The sequence below is a fragment of the Bombina bombina genome, chromosome 3 (genome assembly GCF_027579735.1).
Source record: "Bombina bombina isolate aBomBom1 chromosome 3, aBomBom1.pri, whole genome shotgun sequence".
Classification (NCBI taxonomy): Eukaryota; Metazoa; Chordata; class Amphibia; order Anura; family Bombinatoridae; genus Bombina; species Bombina bombina.
This window is the reverse complement of record NC_069501.1, coordinates 1,003,854,361-1,003,875,462: the sequence shown is the minus strand read 5'-3', so window position 1 is coordinate 1,003,875,462 and position 21,102 is coordinate 1,003,854,361. Positions and strand designations below refer to the sequence as shown.

The 21,102-nt window shown below is 40.6% G+C and overlaps 1 protein-coding gene across 3 annotated transcripts in view; it reads left to right on the top strand.

The window, feature by feature from the left end:
• Positions 1–21,102, top strand: part of STAT6 (signal transducer and activator of transcription 6) — a 465,172-nt gene that overhangs the window by 300,872 nt on the left and 143,198 nt on the right. For all 3 annotated transcript variants that reach the window (XM_053708174.1, XM_053708172.1, XM_053708173.1), the window contains exons 8-9: positions 726–914; positions 1,081–1,168. In XM_053708174.1, the coding sequence (XP_053564149.1) occupies positions 726–914; positions 1,081–1,168 (277 nt within the window). The remainder of the gene's footprint in view (positions 1–725; positions 915–1,080; positions 1,169–21,102) is intronic.

The window sequence follows — 21,102 nt, the reverse complement described above, 5'->3', positions numbered from 1 at the left end:
ACACTCTTCTCTTTGTTGTTCTTTTTCAATATAACAATAAAGAGATTTAAAAAAAAAAGAAAGAAAGAAAGAAAGGTAAAAAAAAATGGGTTTCATGACCCTTTTAAGTAGAAATACTGCACAAATGTACGTATTGTAACCAAAATTTACAATAGCTAAAAGGATGGTTTACCACTTCAATGTCTTTCAAGATTGGATGAGTTTTGGTAGAAAATTTGATTCCAAATTTTAGCTAATGATTTTTCTGCAAGAAACCATTAAAGTCAAGGGGGATTTTTGTAGATAAATCATATGTTTTTCTTCTAAAGGATTGTGATTGGCTCTTTTACTTTTTATTGTTCAAGGTTGAAGATTATTAACTACTTTTCATGTGAGTTTCATATTATTTATAATTATAAAGATAGGCAGCACTATCTACACATTTTTATTCCATTGATTGATTGATGAAGTTGCTTTTATTTCATATGTAGATTGAACAGTTTCTGGAAAGGCTAAATATTAAACAAATAGATTCGGCTATCTCGGGCCAATCTGAATGCTAAAGATTTGTACAGATCTTAGTGGGTTGCTTTTTTGTTTTTTACGAAATCTGCTAATTCATTTATAAGGTGATGAAAATAGTATGTAGAACAATTTGATTTATATTATTTTTATTTACAAATGTAGGTTCTTACTCTTTATCAATTAGAATTTTATGAATGTCATTATCTTATTATTATTTTTAGTTCTTTCCTGGTGGACAAACAACCGCCACAAGTATTGAAGACACAGACAAAATTTCAAGCAAGTATCAACTTTTTGTTGGGATCAAAAGTTCTCAGTGGCTTTTCCAAAATGCCCACAGTAAAGGCTCTCATTATTACTGAAAAAAAGGCACAAGAATTGTTTCAGTCGACAACTGGTGACACATGGAAGTGAGTAAGGATGTATATGATATCTTGGGATTTTTATTCCATGTAAACATTTCAGATAATTGAATTTAGTTTTAAGGAAATATATTAGGAAATCCTGAAACCTAAAGGGAATTGATTGCATGTGTACTCTGTCCTTACCATATATTATTTGTTTTCTGTTTTGCAGTGATGGCACTGGGGAAATTGATAATGGAAAATCAATACTGGAAATTACACCAACAACAAAGTCTTGTGGAGCACTTTTCAAAAACATGGTAGGTGAAAACCCCATATTAGTTTGTTCTATCATTGTTATTTCTACTGTTACAAGTTAGATGGAAAGTAAAGTCAAACCTCAGTTTTCATGATTAAGATAGAGCAATAGAGTGCACAATTTTAAACAACTTTCCAATGTACTTCTATTATCAAATTTGCTTTGTTCTCTTCGTATCCTTTTTTTTAAAGCATATATAGGTAGGCTCAGTAGCAGCAAATCACTACTGGGAGCTAGCTGATGATTGGAGGCTGTCATAGGACTCATCTGCTGTGTTCAGCAAGCTCCCCATAGTGCATTGCTTCAACAAAGGTATCAAAAGGATGAAGCAATTTGATCATTAAAGTCAATTGAAAAGTTGGTTAAAATCATATGCTCTTTCTGAATCATGAAAGAACAACGTTGGGTTTTTACGTCCCTTTAAAGGTAAATATAAATGAGAAAAGGAAGTTGGCAGAGTTTGTGACATACCAATGTTGAATAATTTGGTGACAGTGTTGCATTGTTTTAATTCTATATTACTTTAATTCTATATTAGTCACAACTAGTTTAAAGGGGAACTAAATAATTTTAGATAGTAGTATAAACTTTTTAATTATGCATAGTATAACAACTTTGCCCTCTAAAAAGAAAAGTTTTGTGTTTCTGAGGATCAGAAGCCTAACCCTGCCACTTAAAAAATTGAAACTTCCCATTGCAAATAACATTAAATAAACAGATTCTTTCATCTAAACATTTATAAAATTCAAAAGACTTGTTTTGACTTCAGCAAGGAATTCTGGGTAAAAAATGCAAATGAGCTTTATATATAATTTTTGCTCCATTACCTTTTGTTATCAATTATAAAACATAACCTTTATTTTGTCAGCGTCTAGCCAGCTTTAAAAGCATAAAATATCACCTATGGGGATTATCAGAAATCTTGTTTTCATGTGACTTTCTATTTGAGTAAATTACAGTAAGTTTCCTGTCTTATTTATTTACATAACATAAATAAGAAGACTAGATATCCCACTACTACTGGAGATAGCTGAATAAGCTACGCTGAACATGTAACTAGTTTCTCTGGCAGTCAATAGGTTTCCGTTGCTGGGTGTTTATATTTTCATAACAAATGCATTAGGGATTTCAGCTTTCACTAGCAGGTTCTACTTAAAGAGGTAGTAAACATCATGAGATCTTTAGATAAAATCCTTAGTTATGCATAATAAACTTTGCAATATATTTTCATTATTTATTTCATTATTTATTCTACCTCCTCTGCTGACTTCCCAAGGCTAATTCTGCTACATATATGCCCCTAATTGACTTTATCAGATAACAAATGCAAAAAAACAATGCATTTTATAATAACTTTATGACTAGCCGTGTTGTCTGTGGACTAAGTCTCAGATTGGCTCCTTCAAATAAGGCAAATGGTGGGTGGAATTTAGCTATTCAAAAATAAGTGCAATAAATATGATGTTTATTTGTTTTACAATGTTAAGACTTGGGGGGCATATTTATCAAAGCATCAATGTCAGTGCATTCACCGGCGTCAACACGCTCCCCAGACATCGCTGACGTGATCCACATACAATCCCCTTATTTATTAAAAAACGTCAAAAACACGCGCATCAAGTACGGCACGGTGAGCATCGGACTGTTGTTAACTAACAGTTATCGATGGCGCGATTATTCAAGTTTTTCCCAACTTTATTTATACCATTTCATTACTGTCCATGAACAAGCACATTTCTCTAAAGCTAATCTTTTATTTATCATCTGTTAATGTCCAATAAAATAGATAGATTTATACCTCAACAAACAATATCTCATAGAAAGTTATTGTTATATTTATTTGTTATATGATACTTTCACATAAATTAATGTGTATTTGTATTTCTAGAAGTCATGATATGCTTTTATATCATTTTTTTTATGAATGATTATTAATGCTAAAATTTGTACATATATTTTTGCACATACTTTATATATATATATATATATATATATATATATATATATATATATATAGAGAGAGAGAGAGAGTATATGTGTGTATGTATGTTATGTCAGAAAACTTTTGCAAACATATTTACATGTCCCTAAGTTCCTTTTTTTGTTCTAAACAATGTTGTCTGTCATATCTCTGTGTTTATTTATACCACTATATGTATATGTATATGTGTAAATTTATTATTATTCTGAGCAGGAATAATTGTGAATATAGCATGTAATCAGAGTATCATATGTATTTATTTGCAATCAACTGATATTTTTACAGCTGGGACAGTTTTCTATCTGTACCTGTGTAACCCCTCCTGATTGCAATCTAGTTTGCAATCTAGTTTTAAAAACCACCCCTACACAGGTGTTATAAAATGGGGTAGCATATAAGGACATTTCTTACTGAAAAAGAAATTCAAGAGAAGGAAGAAATACACTGAAAATAGCATGACAGTAAAGAGGTGATTTTAATTTCTGCAGTGTCTGAATCATGACAGTTTAATGTTTAAGATTATATTGAATCAAACATCAATTTGAATTTTAAAATCATTGTCTAAAATATTACACTGTGTGTCCTAATGTCATCATCAATGTTTATCTTTAATACTAATTTCACATATACATACTTTCAAAGTATAATACACAATGTAACAAATGGCACTTACAAGTTCTGATGAGTGATCAATGACACAAGTATCAAGCAATTTGATTCGTTAATGAAAGTTTAAAATGTATATTTCAATCAGATTGGCTGATGTCATAACTCATGTAATTATGCATATTCCAATCAAAAGTGGTTGAAAAATTCACTAGTGTGTAGGTTGTCTAGGATTCTGTGTCATAAATAATTGGTGCGAAGTGGAGAGTGGGACATGTATTACATGGCTTAAACATGGTGCACATAGATTTTTCACAAAAAATAAAAAGGAAGTTAGCTATATTATGTTGTGTATTTATTTCATTTTTATCTCTATATCTATTAGTGCAACAAGTTTGGGGCAAAACTTTTCAACAAATTTGGAGAAATAATATTGTCCCCTTGGTTTGTAATGAGAGACAAATTTGTAACATAATCCATAAGTAGTAATGTATTTTTCATTTTTATCCCTATATCTACTACTGCACCAAATTTGGAGCAATAATATTGTTTGATTTAGAAAGGGTATACCATTTTAATAGGGTTTCTAATTTACTTTTATTATGTAATATACTTCATTCTCTTGCAGCATCGAACATAAGCTTTCTGTGTTTTCAGACTCCCATTGATTTCTATGGCATCCGCGGCCTCAAGGGTGGCGGATTGAAAACTAGGTATGCTGCGTCGGAATAGACGCGAGCGTACCTGTTAAATGTTTGATACATTTGGAAAAGGGTCAAATAGAGTCGAATCTGAATTCAAAACATCTGTAATGATGCAAGCATCGATCTGCGTCAGATTGAGATCGCGGAAGCGTATATTACGTCACAAATTTCAACATTTGACGATCTTGACGCTTTGATAACTACGGTGGATCAATCTCGGGACAAATACTATGCAGGATTCAAGCGTATTTTCAGTTGACGCTTTGATAAATATGCCCCATGGTTGGTATTTTATTCTATTGCAACACAACAGAAAGGTCTTGTAATTGCAAGGTGTTTACTGTCTCTTTAAAAGGACAATAAACTTCTGGCATTTACAGTAACTTTTCTGTCGTCTTGTAGGTGTTAAAACATTTGCTACAGCTATTTTTCAAATGCAAAACCCCACATGCCAGCTGCCTTATTTGGCTCATTTAGAGGACCCAATCAGGACTTGTTACTGGAGTACATAGCTGTTCACTTTCATTTTGTTGCATTGTTTTGCAGTTTCATATTTGATTAATTCTGCTGAGGCCTATTAGGGACAGATATGCAATTGGGTTAGTCTTGTGAAACCTGCCATGTACAATCCTAAGAATTGGAAAACTAATTTTTCAGAGTTAAACTACAGGAAAGTGGAGGACAAAAATAATGACAATGTATTCCAAAGCTGTTTTACTATGCAGAATTTAACATTTTATATTACAATCTCAAAGTGTTTAGTGCCCTTTTAAATGCCAGATTCTAATAACTTGCTGGACAGCAAATGTACTTACCGTCTGTACAGGTTAAATACATTGAATACTTTTGTTTATTTTTTTTAATCAGAGCAATGCAGATCTATTGCAGAGGAGACAGGGCAGTTATGGGGCACAGGATGGGAGGCCTGGGTGATATAAGGGCAGTATTTTGGACATGAGTTGAGGTCAGTTGGCACAGACATGGCAGTCCGAGGATGCATCTATATAGTGGTCATGCATGTATGAGTGGGGTATAGATAATGACATAAACGTGCAATAGGAAAATACTTTAATGCATGTATATTTATTATTGCACTATTTATTGCTTGCATATAATAATTTGTTTAGCCCTGCAAATGGGTTAAACACACAGTTAAACTTAGCTCCTTAGCAGCAATGCACTACTGATCCTGAGCTGAACATGAACCAGTGAGCCAATCACAAGTGGCTATGTGCACCCCCAATTGCAGGCTTGCCACTGTGACTGACTTTAGCTATGTCACTGCTTAACTCCTTTGTAGATGTTAAACACGTATGGTTAGTGGAGCTCAAAAATATTAGCTGCTCTCAAGTTAAATTATTATTATTATCAGTTATTTGTAGAGGGCCAGCAGGTTTCACAGCACTATAAATATAGGTCTAATATGAAAGGTAGAGGGCCTTGCCAAGAATTGCACTGTTGTAAATTAGCTCTCATGAAGGTGATCTACAACAGCTGGGCTCGTAGGCGTACATGCTAAGGAAATTCAAGGGGATGACAAAATGGGAAGAGGAACTGAGTTAAGAGAATGTTAGTGTATATTATATGCATCCCTGAACAGCAGAGTCTTTACGGAGCGCTTAAAAGTTTGACAACTAGGGGAGAGTCTTGTGGAGTGAAGCATAGAGTTCCACAAGATAGGGTTCAATCTGGAGAAGTCTTGTTGATGGGAATGTGAAGAGGTAACAAGAGAAGATGAGAGGAGGTCATGAGCAGAGCAAAGGGCACAGGAGGAAGAGTATATTGAGACAAAGTTGGAAATATAGGGGGGAGCTGTGTTATTAAGGGTCTTGAATGTCAGAATCAGGACATTGTGTTTTATTCTGAATGTTAGAGGAAGCCAGTGAAAGGATTGGCAGAGATGTGCAGTGGATGATGAGCGACGTTTAAGGAAGATCAGCCTGGCAGAAGCATTCATTATGGATTGTAAAGGAGATAGAAGGTAGATAGGAAGTCCAGAGCTGATGGAGTTGCAATAATCAAGACAGGAAAGATGAGAGAGTGGATCAAAATCTTAGTTGTGTCTTGTGTGAGGAAGTGGTGAATTTTGGAGGCATTGGCCAAAGACTGGATGTGGGGAGTGAAAAAAAAATCTGAGTCAAGCGTGACCCCAAGGAGAATGGGGTAAGGATGTTATTATCAACAGTTATAGAAAGGGGGATAGAGATTTTGGAAGAAAAGGGAAAATAAGGAGCTAGGTTTTAGAGAGATTTGCTTTAAAGTAGTGACAGGACATGCAGGATCAAATATTAGAAAGACTGGTACAGAGAGGTAGATTTGGTTATCATCAAAATACAAATGATATTAGGACTTTATTAAGGAACCTACGAATTACATAAATTGAGAAGAGAAGGGGACAAAGGAAGTAGAGAAAAAGGACAGTAGTTGAATGGGGATGTTGGATTGAGAAAAAGTTTTTTTGAGGATCGGTGTGACTAGTGCCTGTTTAGAGGATGAAGGAAATATACCAGTGCTGAAGGAGAGATTAAAAATATGTGTGAGGATTGGTAAGAGTAGGAGAGAGAGAGTAGTACTGGGCAAAAGAGCTGAATTTGTGGCTTTGTGAGTTTTGGAAGGGTTGATGGGGTTGGAGACTGGTAGTATATTGAGAGATGATTTCATTTTGGATGTAATCAATAATGCTCCTATTCTTGAGCTCATATTACAAGTTGAAAGGCACACTAAAATCGGGAGGTCAGATAGCACGGCTGCACTAACTCCCTTTCCCCATAGGCTTTTATGGAGCGCGATACAAAAGCCTCTACTAGCTTTCACTCGCTGGCTACCCCAAAGGTGCACTTGGAAATATGTGCTAAAGCCAAAGGTGCTTTAAGAATACTTGAAATACCTTATGTCATTGATGAATTAGAAAATGTAATTTCTCTGATCTGTAGGATGATGTCATGGGTTATGTCCCTAATGATGCAATTAATGATGTTATATGTTTATGTCACTAGTGATTATATTGATGATGTCATCAGAATTGTCATGTGTGATGTAATCAGTGATGTAATTAATGATGTCATGTAAAGCATCCAGGGCGGGGCAGTTTAAGTTTGGAATTTCCTTGCTTTAAATTGGGAACTTAAACCCTAGACATTAATGTAAGTTTTTGCCAATTCATTTCCTAAGAAAATAAATCAAAGAAGCATATTTACTGTATATCTAAGATTGTTACAGAAAACAACTGGGGAAAAGTCTACTTAGGTAAAGGTGCCAATGCCACATATTTTAATTGTATAGAGAAAATAAAGAGATGACCATGCAGTAACGCCCAACTAGTGGTTCATGGTGTCAGGGTGCCAGGAATCAGACTGAGACGAGAAGTGCAAAAATAATCACACCTTTATTAATAGCAAAAAATAATAAAAAGTCCACAAGTCAAATAACAATCCAGGAATCAAAACCAGAGCTGGTAGTCAGACGAGCCGAGTCAGGAGCCAAAGCGAATAGTCAGAGGAGCCGGAATCAGGAACAAGGAAAACAGCAGAGTCAGGAACAAGCCAGGGATCAGGAACCAGGAAGGAAGTCAGGCAGCCAGGTAATACACAGGAACTCTCACAAACATGTCTGAGACAACGCAAAGGCAAAGCATACTGAACAGAGGCCCTTTAAATAATAAGTGATGACATCACAATTCTGAGACTGCATCCTGTCTCACATGGATGATGCACACCAGTCTGGCCATAAAAGGAAGTGCAGGAATTGAGCAGCATCCCCCACAATGCACCATAGTCAGGAAGAGAGGTGAGTAAAATGGCTGCCAGCAGCACATGGCAAACACAACAGGGAAAAAACCCTGACAGTACCCTCCCCTCAACGACCCCTCCCCCGTGGGAGGACAAAAGGCTTATTGGGGAAACGGGCATGGAAGGTACGGAGGAGGGGGAGAATATGAACATCAGAGGAGGGAACCCAAGAACGCTCCTCCGGACTGTAGCCTCTCCAGTGAACCAAATACTGTACACGGCCCCTAGACATACGAGAGTCAATAATGCTGCTGACCTCATACTCCTCATGGTTGTCAACAAAGATAGGACCGGGGCGAGGCAACACAGTGGTAAACCGATTACAAACCAATGGTTTCAAGAGGGAGACATGAAAAACATTGGAGATGCGCATAGCAGGAGGAAGGTCAAGAGCGTAGGCCACAGGATTAACCCAACGGAGTATTCGAAAAGGACCAACATAATGGGGAGCCAATTTATTGGAAGGCACACAAAGGTTCAAGTTGCGGGAGGACAGCCAAACTCTCTCACCAACCTGGTAGGAAGGTGCGGGCAGAAGCCTACGATCAGCCTGGAACTTTTGGCGCTGCATAGAACGATGAAGCCAATCCTGAATCTGAACCCATGTGGAACGGAGTTGCTAGAGATGCTCCTCCAAAGCCGGAATACCCTGAGACATGAATGAATTGGGCAACAAGGATGGTTGAAACCCATAATTCGCCATGAATGAGGATAACTTGGAGGAAGCAGCAATAGCACTATTAAGAGCAAACTCTGCCCAAGGTAACAGTTCAGACCAATTATTGTGGTGATCTGAGACATAGCAATGGAGGAACTGTTCCAGAGCTTGATTAGACCATTCCGCAGCCCCATTGGATTGAGGGTGATATGCCAAGGAGAAGGAAAGCTGAATCCCCATTTGAGCACAAAAGGAACGCCAACATCTGTAGACAAACTGGCTACCCTGGTCCGACACTATCTCCTTGGGTAACCCATGTAAACGGAAGACCTCCCGGGCAAAAATTGAAGCAAGCTCCAGAGCAGTAGGCAGCTTCATCAAGGGAATGCAATGTGACATTTTAGAAAAATGGCCAACCACCATAAGGATAACAGCATTGCCATTGGAAACAGGGAGCTCGACAATGAAATCCATGGAAAGATGTGTCCAAGGACGCTCACCATTAGCAATAGGTTGAAGAAGACCCACAGGAAGACGTCGAGGAGTGTTATTCTGTGCACAAACTGAGCAGGAGGCAACATACGCAGCAACATCAGAACAAAGACCAATTGTTGAGTGACAGACCAAATCATTTGGTTCTTGCCTGGGTGACCTGCAGCTTTAGGATAGTGGTAAGTGTGCAAAAGTTTAGTTCGAAGATTCTCAGGAACAAAACACTTACCACTAGGTTTCTCAGGAGGTGCATTGGTTTGTGCAGCCAGGATCTCCTCCCCCAAGGGAGAAGTCAAATTAGTACGTATGGTAGCCAAAATATGGTCAGGAGGTATAACAGGAGTAGGTACAGACTCCTCCTTGGACAGAGGGGAAAATTGTCGAGAGAGGGCATCAGCCCTAACATTCTTACTACCAGGCAGGTAGGATACCACATAATTAAACCGAGACAAAAATAGCGCCCATCTGGCCTGTTGGGCGACAAACATTTTGCTTCAGATAGATAAGTTAAATTCTTGTGGTCAGTAAGAACCCTTGAGAAGATTACTCCATTCCTTAAGTGCCAAAATTATGGCCAGTAATTCCCTGTCGCCAATTTCATAATTGCACTCCGCTGGAGACAATTTATTAGAGAAGAAACCACACAGATGCAAGGAACCATCAGGCGTAGGACGTTGAGACAAGAGGGCACCTACTCAAGTCTCAGACGCATTGACCTCAAGAACAAAAGGCAGGACAGGGTTAGGATGAGCCAGAACTGGAGCGGCAGCAAAGGCAGTCTTAAGACTATCAAAGGCCTTAATGGCAGTAGGTGACCAATGGAGTGGATCATTATCTTTACGGGTCATGTCTGTGATAGGTTTGACCAAGGAAGAAAAGTTTTTAATAAACTTTCTATAGTAATTGGTGAACCCCAAAAAACATTGAATAGACCGAAGACCAACTGGGCGAGGCCACTTCAGAACTGCAGATAACTTGTCAGGATCCATTGAGAACCCTTCAACGGAGATAACATAACCTAGGAAGGTTACTTGAGTCTGATGGAACTCACATTTCTCGAGTTTACAAAACAGGCTGTTCTCGCATAGTCTCTGAAGAACCCGTGTAACATCAGAACGATGAACCTCAAGTGTGGGTGAGTGTATGAGGATTTCGTCTAAGTACACCACAACACACTGTCGCAACATATCTCGTAGGACATCATTGATGAATTCCTGAAAAACAGCAGGAGCATTACATAGGCCTAAGGGCATTACAAGATACTCATAATGCCTGCTCCTGGTGTTAAATGCTGTTTTCCATTCGTGGCCCTCCTTAATCCTAATGAGATTGTACGCTCCTCTCAAATCAAGTTTAGTAAAGACTGTAGCTCCCTTGAGGCGGTCAAAGAGTTCCGTAATAAGCGGAATAGGGTAAGCATTCTTAATGGTAAGACGATTAAGACCCCTATAATCGATACATGGTCTTAACTCGCCACCCTTTTTCTTCACAAAGAAGAAGCCAGCCCCTGCACGAGAGCAAGATTTGCGGATGATCCCCCATGACAGAGCATCAGCAACATACTCCTCCATAGCACAATTCTCTGCAACAGACAGAGGGTACACCTGGCCCCGAGGAGGAATGGCTCCGAGTTGCAGGTCTATGGCACAATCGTAAGACCGGTGAGGAGGCAACGTACCAGCACGCACCTTGTCAAACATGTCTAGGAACCCTCGGTACTCCTCTGGCAATTGAGAAACCGAAGAAATGCACAAGACTTTAACTGGTTTCCGAAGACAAGTGGAAATACATTGCGGGGACCACGACAACATTTTGGACCTGCGCCAGTCGAGACTGGGATTGTGCTTTTGGAGCCAGGGATAACCCAGAACAACCGGAAAATGCGGAGAGTTTATCACCTGGAACTGGAGGGTTTCAAAATGGAGAGCCCCAACAGCCATGGACAACGGAGCAGTTTCGTGAGTAACGAGTGAGGTCTGAAGGGGCCTGCCATCAATGGCCTCAATAGCAAGCGGAACGGACTGAGTGCTTTGATACAAAAGCACTGTCAATGAAATAGCCCGCAGCACCGGAGTCAACAAGAGCCTGGGTGACTATGGAGGAGTCCACCCAGGAAAGGACAACCGTGACCATAGGTTTCTACTTAAGCAGTTCCGGGGACGAGGATAAACCACCCAAGGTCTGCCCCTGACAGGACCTTAGGTGTGAGCGTTTCCCGGCCGTGTAAGGACAAGACTTCAAAAGATGGCCCTGTAACCCACAATAGAGGCAGAGCCCCTCCCTCCTCCTAAAGGCCCTCTCCGCTGCGGAGAGACTCGTGAATCCCAACTGCATTGGCTCAGCAGTACCTGGTGACTCGGGACCAGGAGGCATGGGAGGAGAGGGAGGCATGGGTGGGAACGAACACGTAGGAGACAACGGAACAGGAGGCTTCCGCAAGCGCTCCTTGAAAGAGGGCCTCTCTCTGAGTCTGATGTCAATTAGGATAAAAAAAGACACCAATGCCTCGAGATCCTCTGGTAAATCTCTGGCAGCAACTTCGTCTTTAATCGCATCAGGGAGCCCATGAAAGAAGGCGGCAATAAGGGCTTCATTGTTCCAACCTACCTCTGCAGCAAGTGTACAGAACTCAATGGCATACTGAGCAACAGATCTTGTACCTTGCTGAATGGACATGAGTAGTTTAGCAGCAGAGGAGGAGCGAGCCGGAACATCAAATACCCTTCGAAAGGAGGCCACAAATTCAGGGTAATTTGAAATAACAGGTTTATTAGTCTCCCACAAGGGATTAGCCCAGGCAAGAGCTGTGTCAGAGAGTAACGAGATAAGAAATCCCACCATAGCTCTGTCAGAGGGAAACGCCTGGGGTAACATCTCAAAGTAAATGCCCACCTGGTTCAAAAACCCTCTGCACTGAATAGGATCTCCTCGATATCGCTGAGGTAGAGGTGCAGAACCGGACATGCTCCTGGTAGGCATAGGTGCAGCAGCGGAAACAGGAGCAGCCATAACTTGCGGGACACTTTGGTCCAAATGTGCAGTGCGAGTCAGCAGGGTTTGCAGGGCTAGTGCAAATTGATCTAAGCGGTGATCCTGTACATCCATCCTGGAAATGATGGCATGTAAAGGTGGATTATTAGCACCATCAGGATTCATGGCCTTTGCGTAATGTCAGGGTGCCAGGAATCAGACTGAGACGAGAAGTGCAAAAATAATCACACCTTTATTAATAGCAAAAAATAATAAAAAGTCCACAAGTTAAATAACAAGCCAGGAATCAAAACCAGAGTTGGTAGTCAGATGAGCCGAGTCAGGAGCCAAAGCGAATAGTCAGACGAGCCGGAATCAGGAACAAGGAAAACAGCAGAGTCAGGAACAAGCCAGGGATCAGGAACCAGGAAGGACGTCATGCAGCCAGGTAATACACAGGAACTCTCACAAACATGTCTGAGACAACGCAAAGGCAAAGCATACTGAACAGAGGCCCTTTAAATAACAAGTGATGACATCACAATTCTGAGACTGCATCCTGTCTCACATGGATGATGCACACCAGTTTGGCCATAAAAGGAAGTGCAGGAATTGAGCAGCATCCGCCACAATGCACCATAGTCAGGAAGAGAGGTGAGTAAAATGGCTGCCAGCAGCACATGGCAAACACAACAGGGAAAAAACCCTGACACATGGGCCATATGCAGCCTATTGCCCATTTTGTTGTGGCCCTTTATATACATGTTATATACATACATATACATCTTTAGACATGTAAATGCATGTTTCTCAATGTTAATGGGTGAGCCAATCGCATGAGGCATCCATGTGCAGCCACGAATCAGCAGCTATTGATTCTATTTAGATATGTTTTTCAACAAATTATATCAAGAGAATGAAGCACATTAGATAATAGAAGTACATTTGAAAGCTGTTTAAAATTTTATTAACTTCCTAAATGATGAAAGAAAAAAATTGGGTTTCATGTCTTTTAATAATATAATGGTGTGCCACCAGATTAATTGCACGCAGTGGCTATAAAATAGTGTCCAGTTTTTGCATATACAAATAATTTAAAAAGAAAAATAAACCTGCATTTATGCAAGAGAAGAGTTATACACATTAGTTGTTCCTGGCATAAAGGGAAATAATATTAATAATTTCCCCCTTTATACCGAAGGTGGTGCTGTAGCATGGTAATTGCTGTAGCCAATACTGGACTATATTACAAGGGGCGCTAATGATAAAATAAAAAAAATGCTCCCACATTAACGTATGCGCATACTACAAGTTTAAGGTAAACACGACCACACGCTCGCCTGGTTAGCTCAACTGAAGACTGTGCATAAAGAGTTAGGGCAAAATTAAAAAGTTACATTAAACACTACATAAATCAATTTAAAATAAAGTGTTACACTAATAAATACACTATCTAATAAAATGATTTATATAACGTTTTTTTAGGCCCTTCTCTCCTTTCTTGTCCCTACCTTAGCTCTCATGACTGCACTAAACTGCACCATCTCAAATAAATACTCGCACTGCTACAAATATCCTTCTCACCTACTATTTCTCTCCTTCTTGCTGCTTTTAGCATCGGGGACATCTCTCCTAATCCTGGACCCTCCTTTATTACCACCCTTACCCAGTCACACACAATCTTTAACAAAAGAAATGCCATAACCTAATTTCTATCCCCTGTCTCCCAATGGAGCATACTTTATTCACTTGTGCACTATGGAACACTCACTCTGTATGCAACAAACTCTCATATATCCATGATCTGTTCATCTCCCACTCCCTTAACCTCTTGGCCCTCACTGAAACCTGGCTCTCTCCTTTAGATACAGCTTCCTTTGCCGCCCATTCTTATGGGGGATGCACTTAACCCGTACACTCAGGTCTGGCAATACCCCCAACTTCACTCTCACATTCTCTTTCTTTTAAATCCATACAATTAGTTTATTCTCACCCCTATCTGTTTGTGTTGCTGTCCCTTTTCCTTCATCACTTCGCCTCATGGCTGTTAGGGTGCCAGGAATCAGACTGAGACGAGAAGTGCAATAATAATCACACCTTTATTAATAACAAAAAATAATAAAAAGTCCAATAACAAGCCAGGAGTCAAAGCCAGAGTTGTTAGTCAGACGAGCCGAGTCAGGAGCCAAATCGAGTAATCAGATGAGCCGGAGTCAGGAACAAGGAGAACAGCAGAGTCAGGAACAAGCCAGGGATCAGGAACCAGGAGGGACGTCACACAGTCAGGTAATACACAGGAACTCACAAACAGGTCTGAGACACCGCAAGGGCAAAGCATACTGAACAGAGGCCCTTTAAATAATAAGTGATGACATCACAATTCTGAGACTGCAACCTGTCTCACACGGATGATGTACACCAGTCTGGCCATAAGAGGGCGTGCAAAAAATGAGCAGCATCACACACTTTGCACCAGACTCAGCAAGAGAGGTGAGTAAAATGGCTGCCAGCAGCATATGGCAAACAAAGCAGGGAAAAAACCCTGACAATGGCTACCTTATTTCCTCTCTGACTCTTCTGCCCTCATTCATGGGGACTTCAATATTCCCATTGAAATCCCTTGTGCTCCTGGAATTTCAAAGTTCCTGGAGCTAACTTCATAACTTGATCTCTCACAGTGGACTAATTCCCCCACTCACAAAGATGACCATTCAATTGACCTATACTTCAGCCACCAGTGTTCTGTCTCTCAGTTTACTAACTACCCATTCCCACTCTCTGACCACCATCTCTTAAAATGCAGCATTGATTCACCGACTGCAAACTACCAACTAACACTTCAAATAGACTCCATAGAAACTTACACAACATAAACACGCTACACCCTAAACCCCCTTTTCTCTGCAATCTCATCCCTTTCCTGTCCTGAAGACAGTGACGGATCCAGGGGAGGCAACAAGGCAATTGCCCCCCCGACAGGGAGGACCAGAACTTATCTGATTGTGTATTAGTTCACAAGGAATTGTTGTGTTGTAAACAGGGGGCCCTGCACTGGTGCTAAGTTTGTTGCCACATTTTATTAGGATAGTGAACTTTACTTTAAAGGATGTGCTCAGCTTCTGCTGTCTCGGTATTCGCTATTTCAGATCACAGAGCGGGAACTGTAGGCACGCTACAGCGCTTGCAGAGTGTGGGAATTTGTTTCTGCTGCTCTGTCACTGCGCAGGAAGAAGTTCACCTCATCTAGCCAGTACTTCCATCATTTGTGTATCCTTGCAAGGCCGAGTAGGGCACAAGGCTTCTACTCCAAGCCCTGCGCCTCTCTTGCATGCAAGTTGCTGAGGTTGGGCTGGAGAAAAGCACTTCTCTGAGGCGACAAAAGATATAGCCGTGGAACGTGTCAGGGGAGCCAAGTGGTAGCAGCAGTTTCCACATCTCTTGTATTTCCATTTAACTGTAAGCTTAGTTTTTCTATATATGTCAGCTAGCCAAGCTCTGGGATTAGGCTGACACTTCCCCTGGAATGGTCTGGCATGCAGAAGCACAATTTAACTCCTTGGATACCAAAAAGACTATTTTATTTCTAAGCAGTGCAATGCAGCACTTTTTAGTAGACATGGTGTTAAATTGTGCTCTGCATTAGCTATTTTGTTGACCTATCCACCCTGCAAAAAAAGAGGTTATCTAGGAGGGAATTATTAGTGTACTAGTCCTAAAGCCCGTTCACATGGGCCATTTTTTGCAGTACAGCAGTCCCACTCCTTGCGCTCTCTCCCTCCCCCTCTCTTTTGCTCTCTCTCTCCCCCCTCTCTTTTGCTCTCTCTCCCCCTCTCTTTTGAGCTCTCTCTCCCCCCTCTCTTTTGAGCTCTCTCTCTCCCCCCTCTCTTTTGCGCTCTCTCTCCCCTCTCTTTTGCACTCTCTCTCCCCCTCTTTTGCTCTCTCTCTCTCCCACTCTCTTTTGAGCTCTCTCTCTCCCCCTCTCTTTTGAGCTCTCTCTCCCCCCTCTCTTTTGAGCTCTCTCTCTCCCCCCTCTCTTTTGCGCTCTTTCTCCCCCTCTCTTTTGCGCTCTCTCTCTCTCCCCCCTCTCTTTTGCACTCTCTCTCCCCTCTCTTTTGTGCTCTTTCTCTCCCCATCTCTTTTGCGCTCTCTCTCTCTCCCCCATCTCTTTTGCACTCTCTCCCCCCTCTCTCTCTTCCCTCTCTTTTGCGCTCTCTTTCCCCCTCTCTTTTGCGCTCTCCCTCTCCCCCCTCTCTTTTGCGCTCTCTCTCTCTACCTTCTCTTTTGCGCTCTCTTTCCCCCCTCTCTTTTGCGCTCTCTCCCCCCCTCTTTTGTGCTCTTTCTCCCCCTCTCTTTTGCGCTCTCTCTCCCCCCTCTCTTTTGCGCTCTCTCTCCCCCCTCTCTTTTGCGCTCTTTCCCCCCTCTCTTTTGTGCTCTCTCTCACCCCCCTCTTTTGCGCTCTCTCCCCCCTCTCTTTTGCGCTCTCTCCCCCCTCTCTTTTGTGCTCTCTCCCCCCTCTCTTTAGCGCTCTCTCCCCCCCCTCTCTTTTGCTCTCTCTCTCTCCCCCCTCTGTTTTGTTCTCTCTCTCTCCCCCTCTCTCCCCCCTCTGTTTTGCTCTCTCTCTCTCTCCCCCCCCCCTCTCTCCCCCCCTCTCTCCCCCCTCCCTCTCCCCCACTCTCTCTTCCCCCTCTCTCTCCCACCTCTCTCTCCCCCCTCTCTCTCTCCCCCCCTCTCTTTCTCCCCCCTCTCTCTCCCCCCTCTCTTTCTCCCCCCTCTCTCTCCCCCCCTCTCTCTCTCTCTCTCTCTCTCTCCCCCCTCTCTCCCCCTCTCTCTCTCTCTCTCCCCCCCCTTTCTCTCTCCCCCCTCTCTCTCTCCCCTCTCTATCTCTCTCTCCCCTCTCTATCTCTCTCCCCTCTCTATCTCTGCCCCCTCTCTATCTCTCTCCCCTCTCTATCGCGTGACGCGCCCGGCCATGCCCCCTTCACACCCAGCCACGCCCCCTTTATGGCCATTCCCGATTGCCACGCCCCCTTCCTATCGGCCACGCCCCTGCTCACATCCGGCCACACCCACTTCTGCCGCAGATCAGCTAGGGACTCAAAGGCCAGGTGTGTTTGTCCTTGTGCTGTCTCTACTGCGCATGACAGCTTCGGACAAACACACTTGGCCTTTTATATTATAGGATTTGGTCTGTGAAAAGCTGATTTACAACCCTTAGCACTGCACTTCAAGGAGCAAAGATGTGAGTATGTGAGAATTCACATTAAATTATTTTGCAGACTTCCTATAAATGAAAAAATATTTTTTAATGCACTGCATTATTTATTTATTTTTAAAAGCATGTGTCTTTTATCCCAGTATTTATTACCTTTATATATTATATATTACATTTTGAACATATATATGTTCAAAAAAACTCTTTGATGTCAATTTATCAAAGCGTGAACTTGTCGCGAGATTGATCCGCCGTAGTTATCAAAGCATCAAGATTGGCAAATGCTGAAATTTGTGACGTAAAATACGATCCTGCGATCTCAATCTGACGCAGATCGATGCTTGCGTCATTACAGATGTTTCGAATTCACATTCGACTCTGACACTTTTCCCAATTTATTAAAACATTTAACAGGTACGCTCGCGTCTATTCCGATGCAGTTTACCTAGTTTTCAATCCGCCACCCTTGAGGTCGCGGATGCCATAGAACTCAATGGGAGTCAGAAAACACAGAAAGCTTATGTTCGATGCTGCAAGAGAATGAAGTATATTACATAATAAAAGTAAATGAGAAACTCTATTAAAATTGTATACCCTTTCTTAATCAAACAATATTATTGCTACACATTTGGTGCACTAGTTAGAAGATATAGGGATAAAAATGAAAAAGACATGACTACTTATGGATTATGCTACAAATTTGTCTCTCATTACAAAGCAAGGGGACAATATTTCTACAAATTTGTTAAAAAGTTTTGCCCCAAACTTGTCGCACTAATATATATAGAGATAAAAATGAAATACACAACATAATATAGCTAACTTCCTTTTTATTTTTTATGAAAAATCTATGTGCACCATGTTTAAGCCATGACATGTAATACAAGTCCCACTCTCCACTTCGCACCAATTTTGACCAAAGACTTTTTGCACCAATTATGACGCAAACTCCTAAACAACCCACACACTAGTGAATTTTTTAACCACTTTTGATTGGAATATGCATAATCACATGATTTATGACATCAGCCAATCTGATTCAAATATACATTTTAAACTATCACTAACTAATCAAATTGCTTGATACTTGTGTCATTGATCACTCATCAGAACTTGTAAGTGCCGTTTGTTACATTGTGTATTATACTTTGAAAGTATGTATATGTGAATTTAGAATTAAAGATAAACATTGATGCTGACATTAGGACACACAGTGTAATATTTTAGACAAGGATTTTAAAATTCAAATTGATGTTTGATTCAATATAATCTTAAGCTGATAGCTCAAAGGGATAGCCCACCTAACATTAAACTGTCATGATTCAGATACAGCAGAAATTAAAATCACCTCTTGACTGTCCTGCTATTTTCAGTGTATTTCTTCCTTCTCTTGAATTTCTTTTTCAGTAAGAAATGTCATCTTATATGCCAGCCCATTTTATAACTTCTGTGAAGGGGTGGTTTTTAAAACTAGATAACAATTAGGATGGGTTACACAGGTACAGAGAGAAAACTTCCCCAGCTCTTAAAATATCCATTGATGGCAAATACATATGATACCCTGATTATATGTTATATTTGCAATTATTCCTGCTCAGAATAATAATAAATTTACACAATATACATATAGTGGTATAAATAAACACAGAGATATAACAGACAACATTGTTCAGAACAAAAAAAGGAATTTAGGGACATGTAAATATGTAGACATGTGCATGGCGAAAAAATTCGGTTCGGTTCGGTTCGGATCGATTCAGAATTTTTCGAAGTTCGGTTCGGATCGATTCGAATTCGGAAAATTATGAATCGATTCGTTTCGGATTCGTTTCGGATTCATTCGGATTCGAAGAAATTCGGCTGGATTCGGTTCGATTCGGTTCAATTCGGTTCGTAAATTCGGCATTTCGGTAAGTGTTAGGTGGGATTAGACTAGTATTATACTGTATATTAGGTGTTAACCTAACATACTGTACAATACTAGTGTAATCCCAATGGCCATCCGAATTTACGAATCGATTCGGTTCGATTCGGTTAGATTCGGAAAATTCGGCAGAATTTTAATTCGGAAATTCGGTTCAATCCGAATCGCCGAATTTTCCGAATTTCCGAATCGAACCGAAACGAATCGCACATGTCTATAAATATGTTTGCAAAGGATTTCTGACATAACACACATATACAAGTATGTGCATATACAAGTATGTGCAAAGATATATGTACAAATTCTAGCATTAATAATTATTTATAAAAAAAAATGAGATAAAAGCATATCATGACTTCTAGAAATACAAATATACATTAATTTATGTGAAAGTATCATATAACAGATTTTTGTGTATAACAAACAAATATAAAAATAACTGTCTATGAGATATTGTTTGTTGAGGTATAAATGTAGCTATGTCTTGGACATTAACAGTTGAAAAATAAAAGATTAGCTTTAGAGAAATGTGCTTGTTTGTGAACAGTAATGAAATGGTATAAATAAAGTTGGGAAAAACATGAATAACCACGACATCGATGACTGTTAGTTAACAACTGTCCGATGCTCTTCACACCGTACTTGATGCGTGTGTTTTTGATGGCTTTTTTTTTATAAATAAGGGTATAGTATTCAGATCCGCATCAGCGATGTCTGGCGAGCGTATTGACGCAGGCGAATGCACTGAGATTGACGCTTTATTAAAATAGACCCCTTAATCTCTTTCTCTTGCTAGCTGAAAGGTTACTTGCCCCCTTTGGTTGTTCACTTACTTGTCACAACCTCAATCGATATGAGGTAAGCAAAACGTCTCCAATAAATCATACTAACGTCTGGACAAGATTGAAATCTGGCCAATATATATTCTCTGGCTCTTGAAACAGGAATGAAGAAACTCCCTTTCAAATGTCATAAATCGGATCACATGTCAGTAGAGCCATTCATATAAAAACAGAAAATGAGCTGATAGCGTAATATTGGATTTAATACACAAATAAAAACAAGCATTAAATCAAACTCACATGTAAAAACATTTCAAATGCTTCTTAGAGCAAAACAGTCTGCAGTACAATCAGCGTTCCTGTGTCCAGTGGCGTCACTAGGGGGGTGCGGGGGGTGCGGGCCGCACCTGGGTGACACCCTCCAGGGGGTGACACCAAAAAAAAATATTAAATTTTATTGAAATTCAAAGAAATACAATGTTGAGATGCATAGATTATTTTATTAGAGGCTGGCATTTGTGAACATTAGTGGGACAGGGGAAGTTGTAGACACACAATTTTTTTGCCCCTTGAGCCAGTGCTGCAATTTCAACAAATAGTTTTCCCGGCTGCTTTTGCTTGTTTGTACTTTGCTCCTCCCCTGCCCAATTTCACTATGAATGTTGTGGGTGTGCCGTGGGGCTTGCAAAGTCGCTCTGCTAGCCTAAACCTGCCTGCCTATCTGTGCTCACTGCTCAGTGACATGCGGCCCAGGGCTGTGCACTGACAGACTTGGAACAGAGTCAGAGAGCAGAATTTTCATAGTTTGCGCGCCTAAA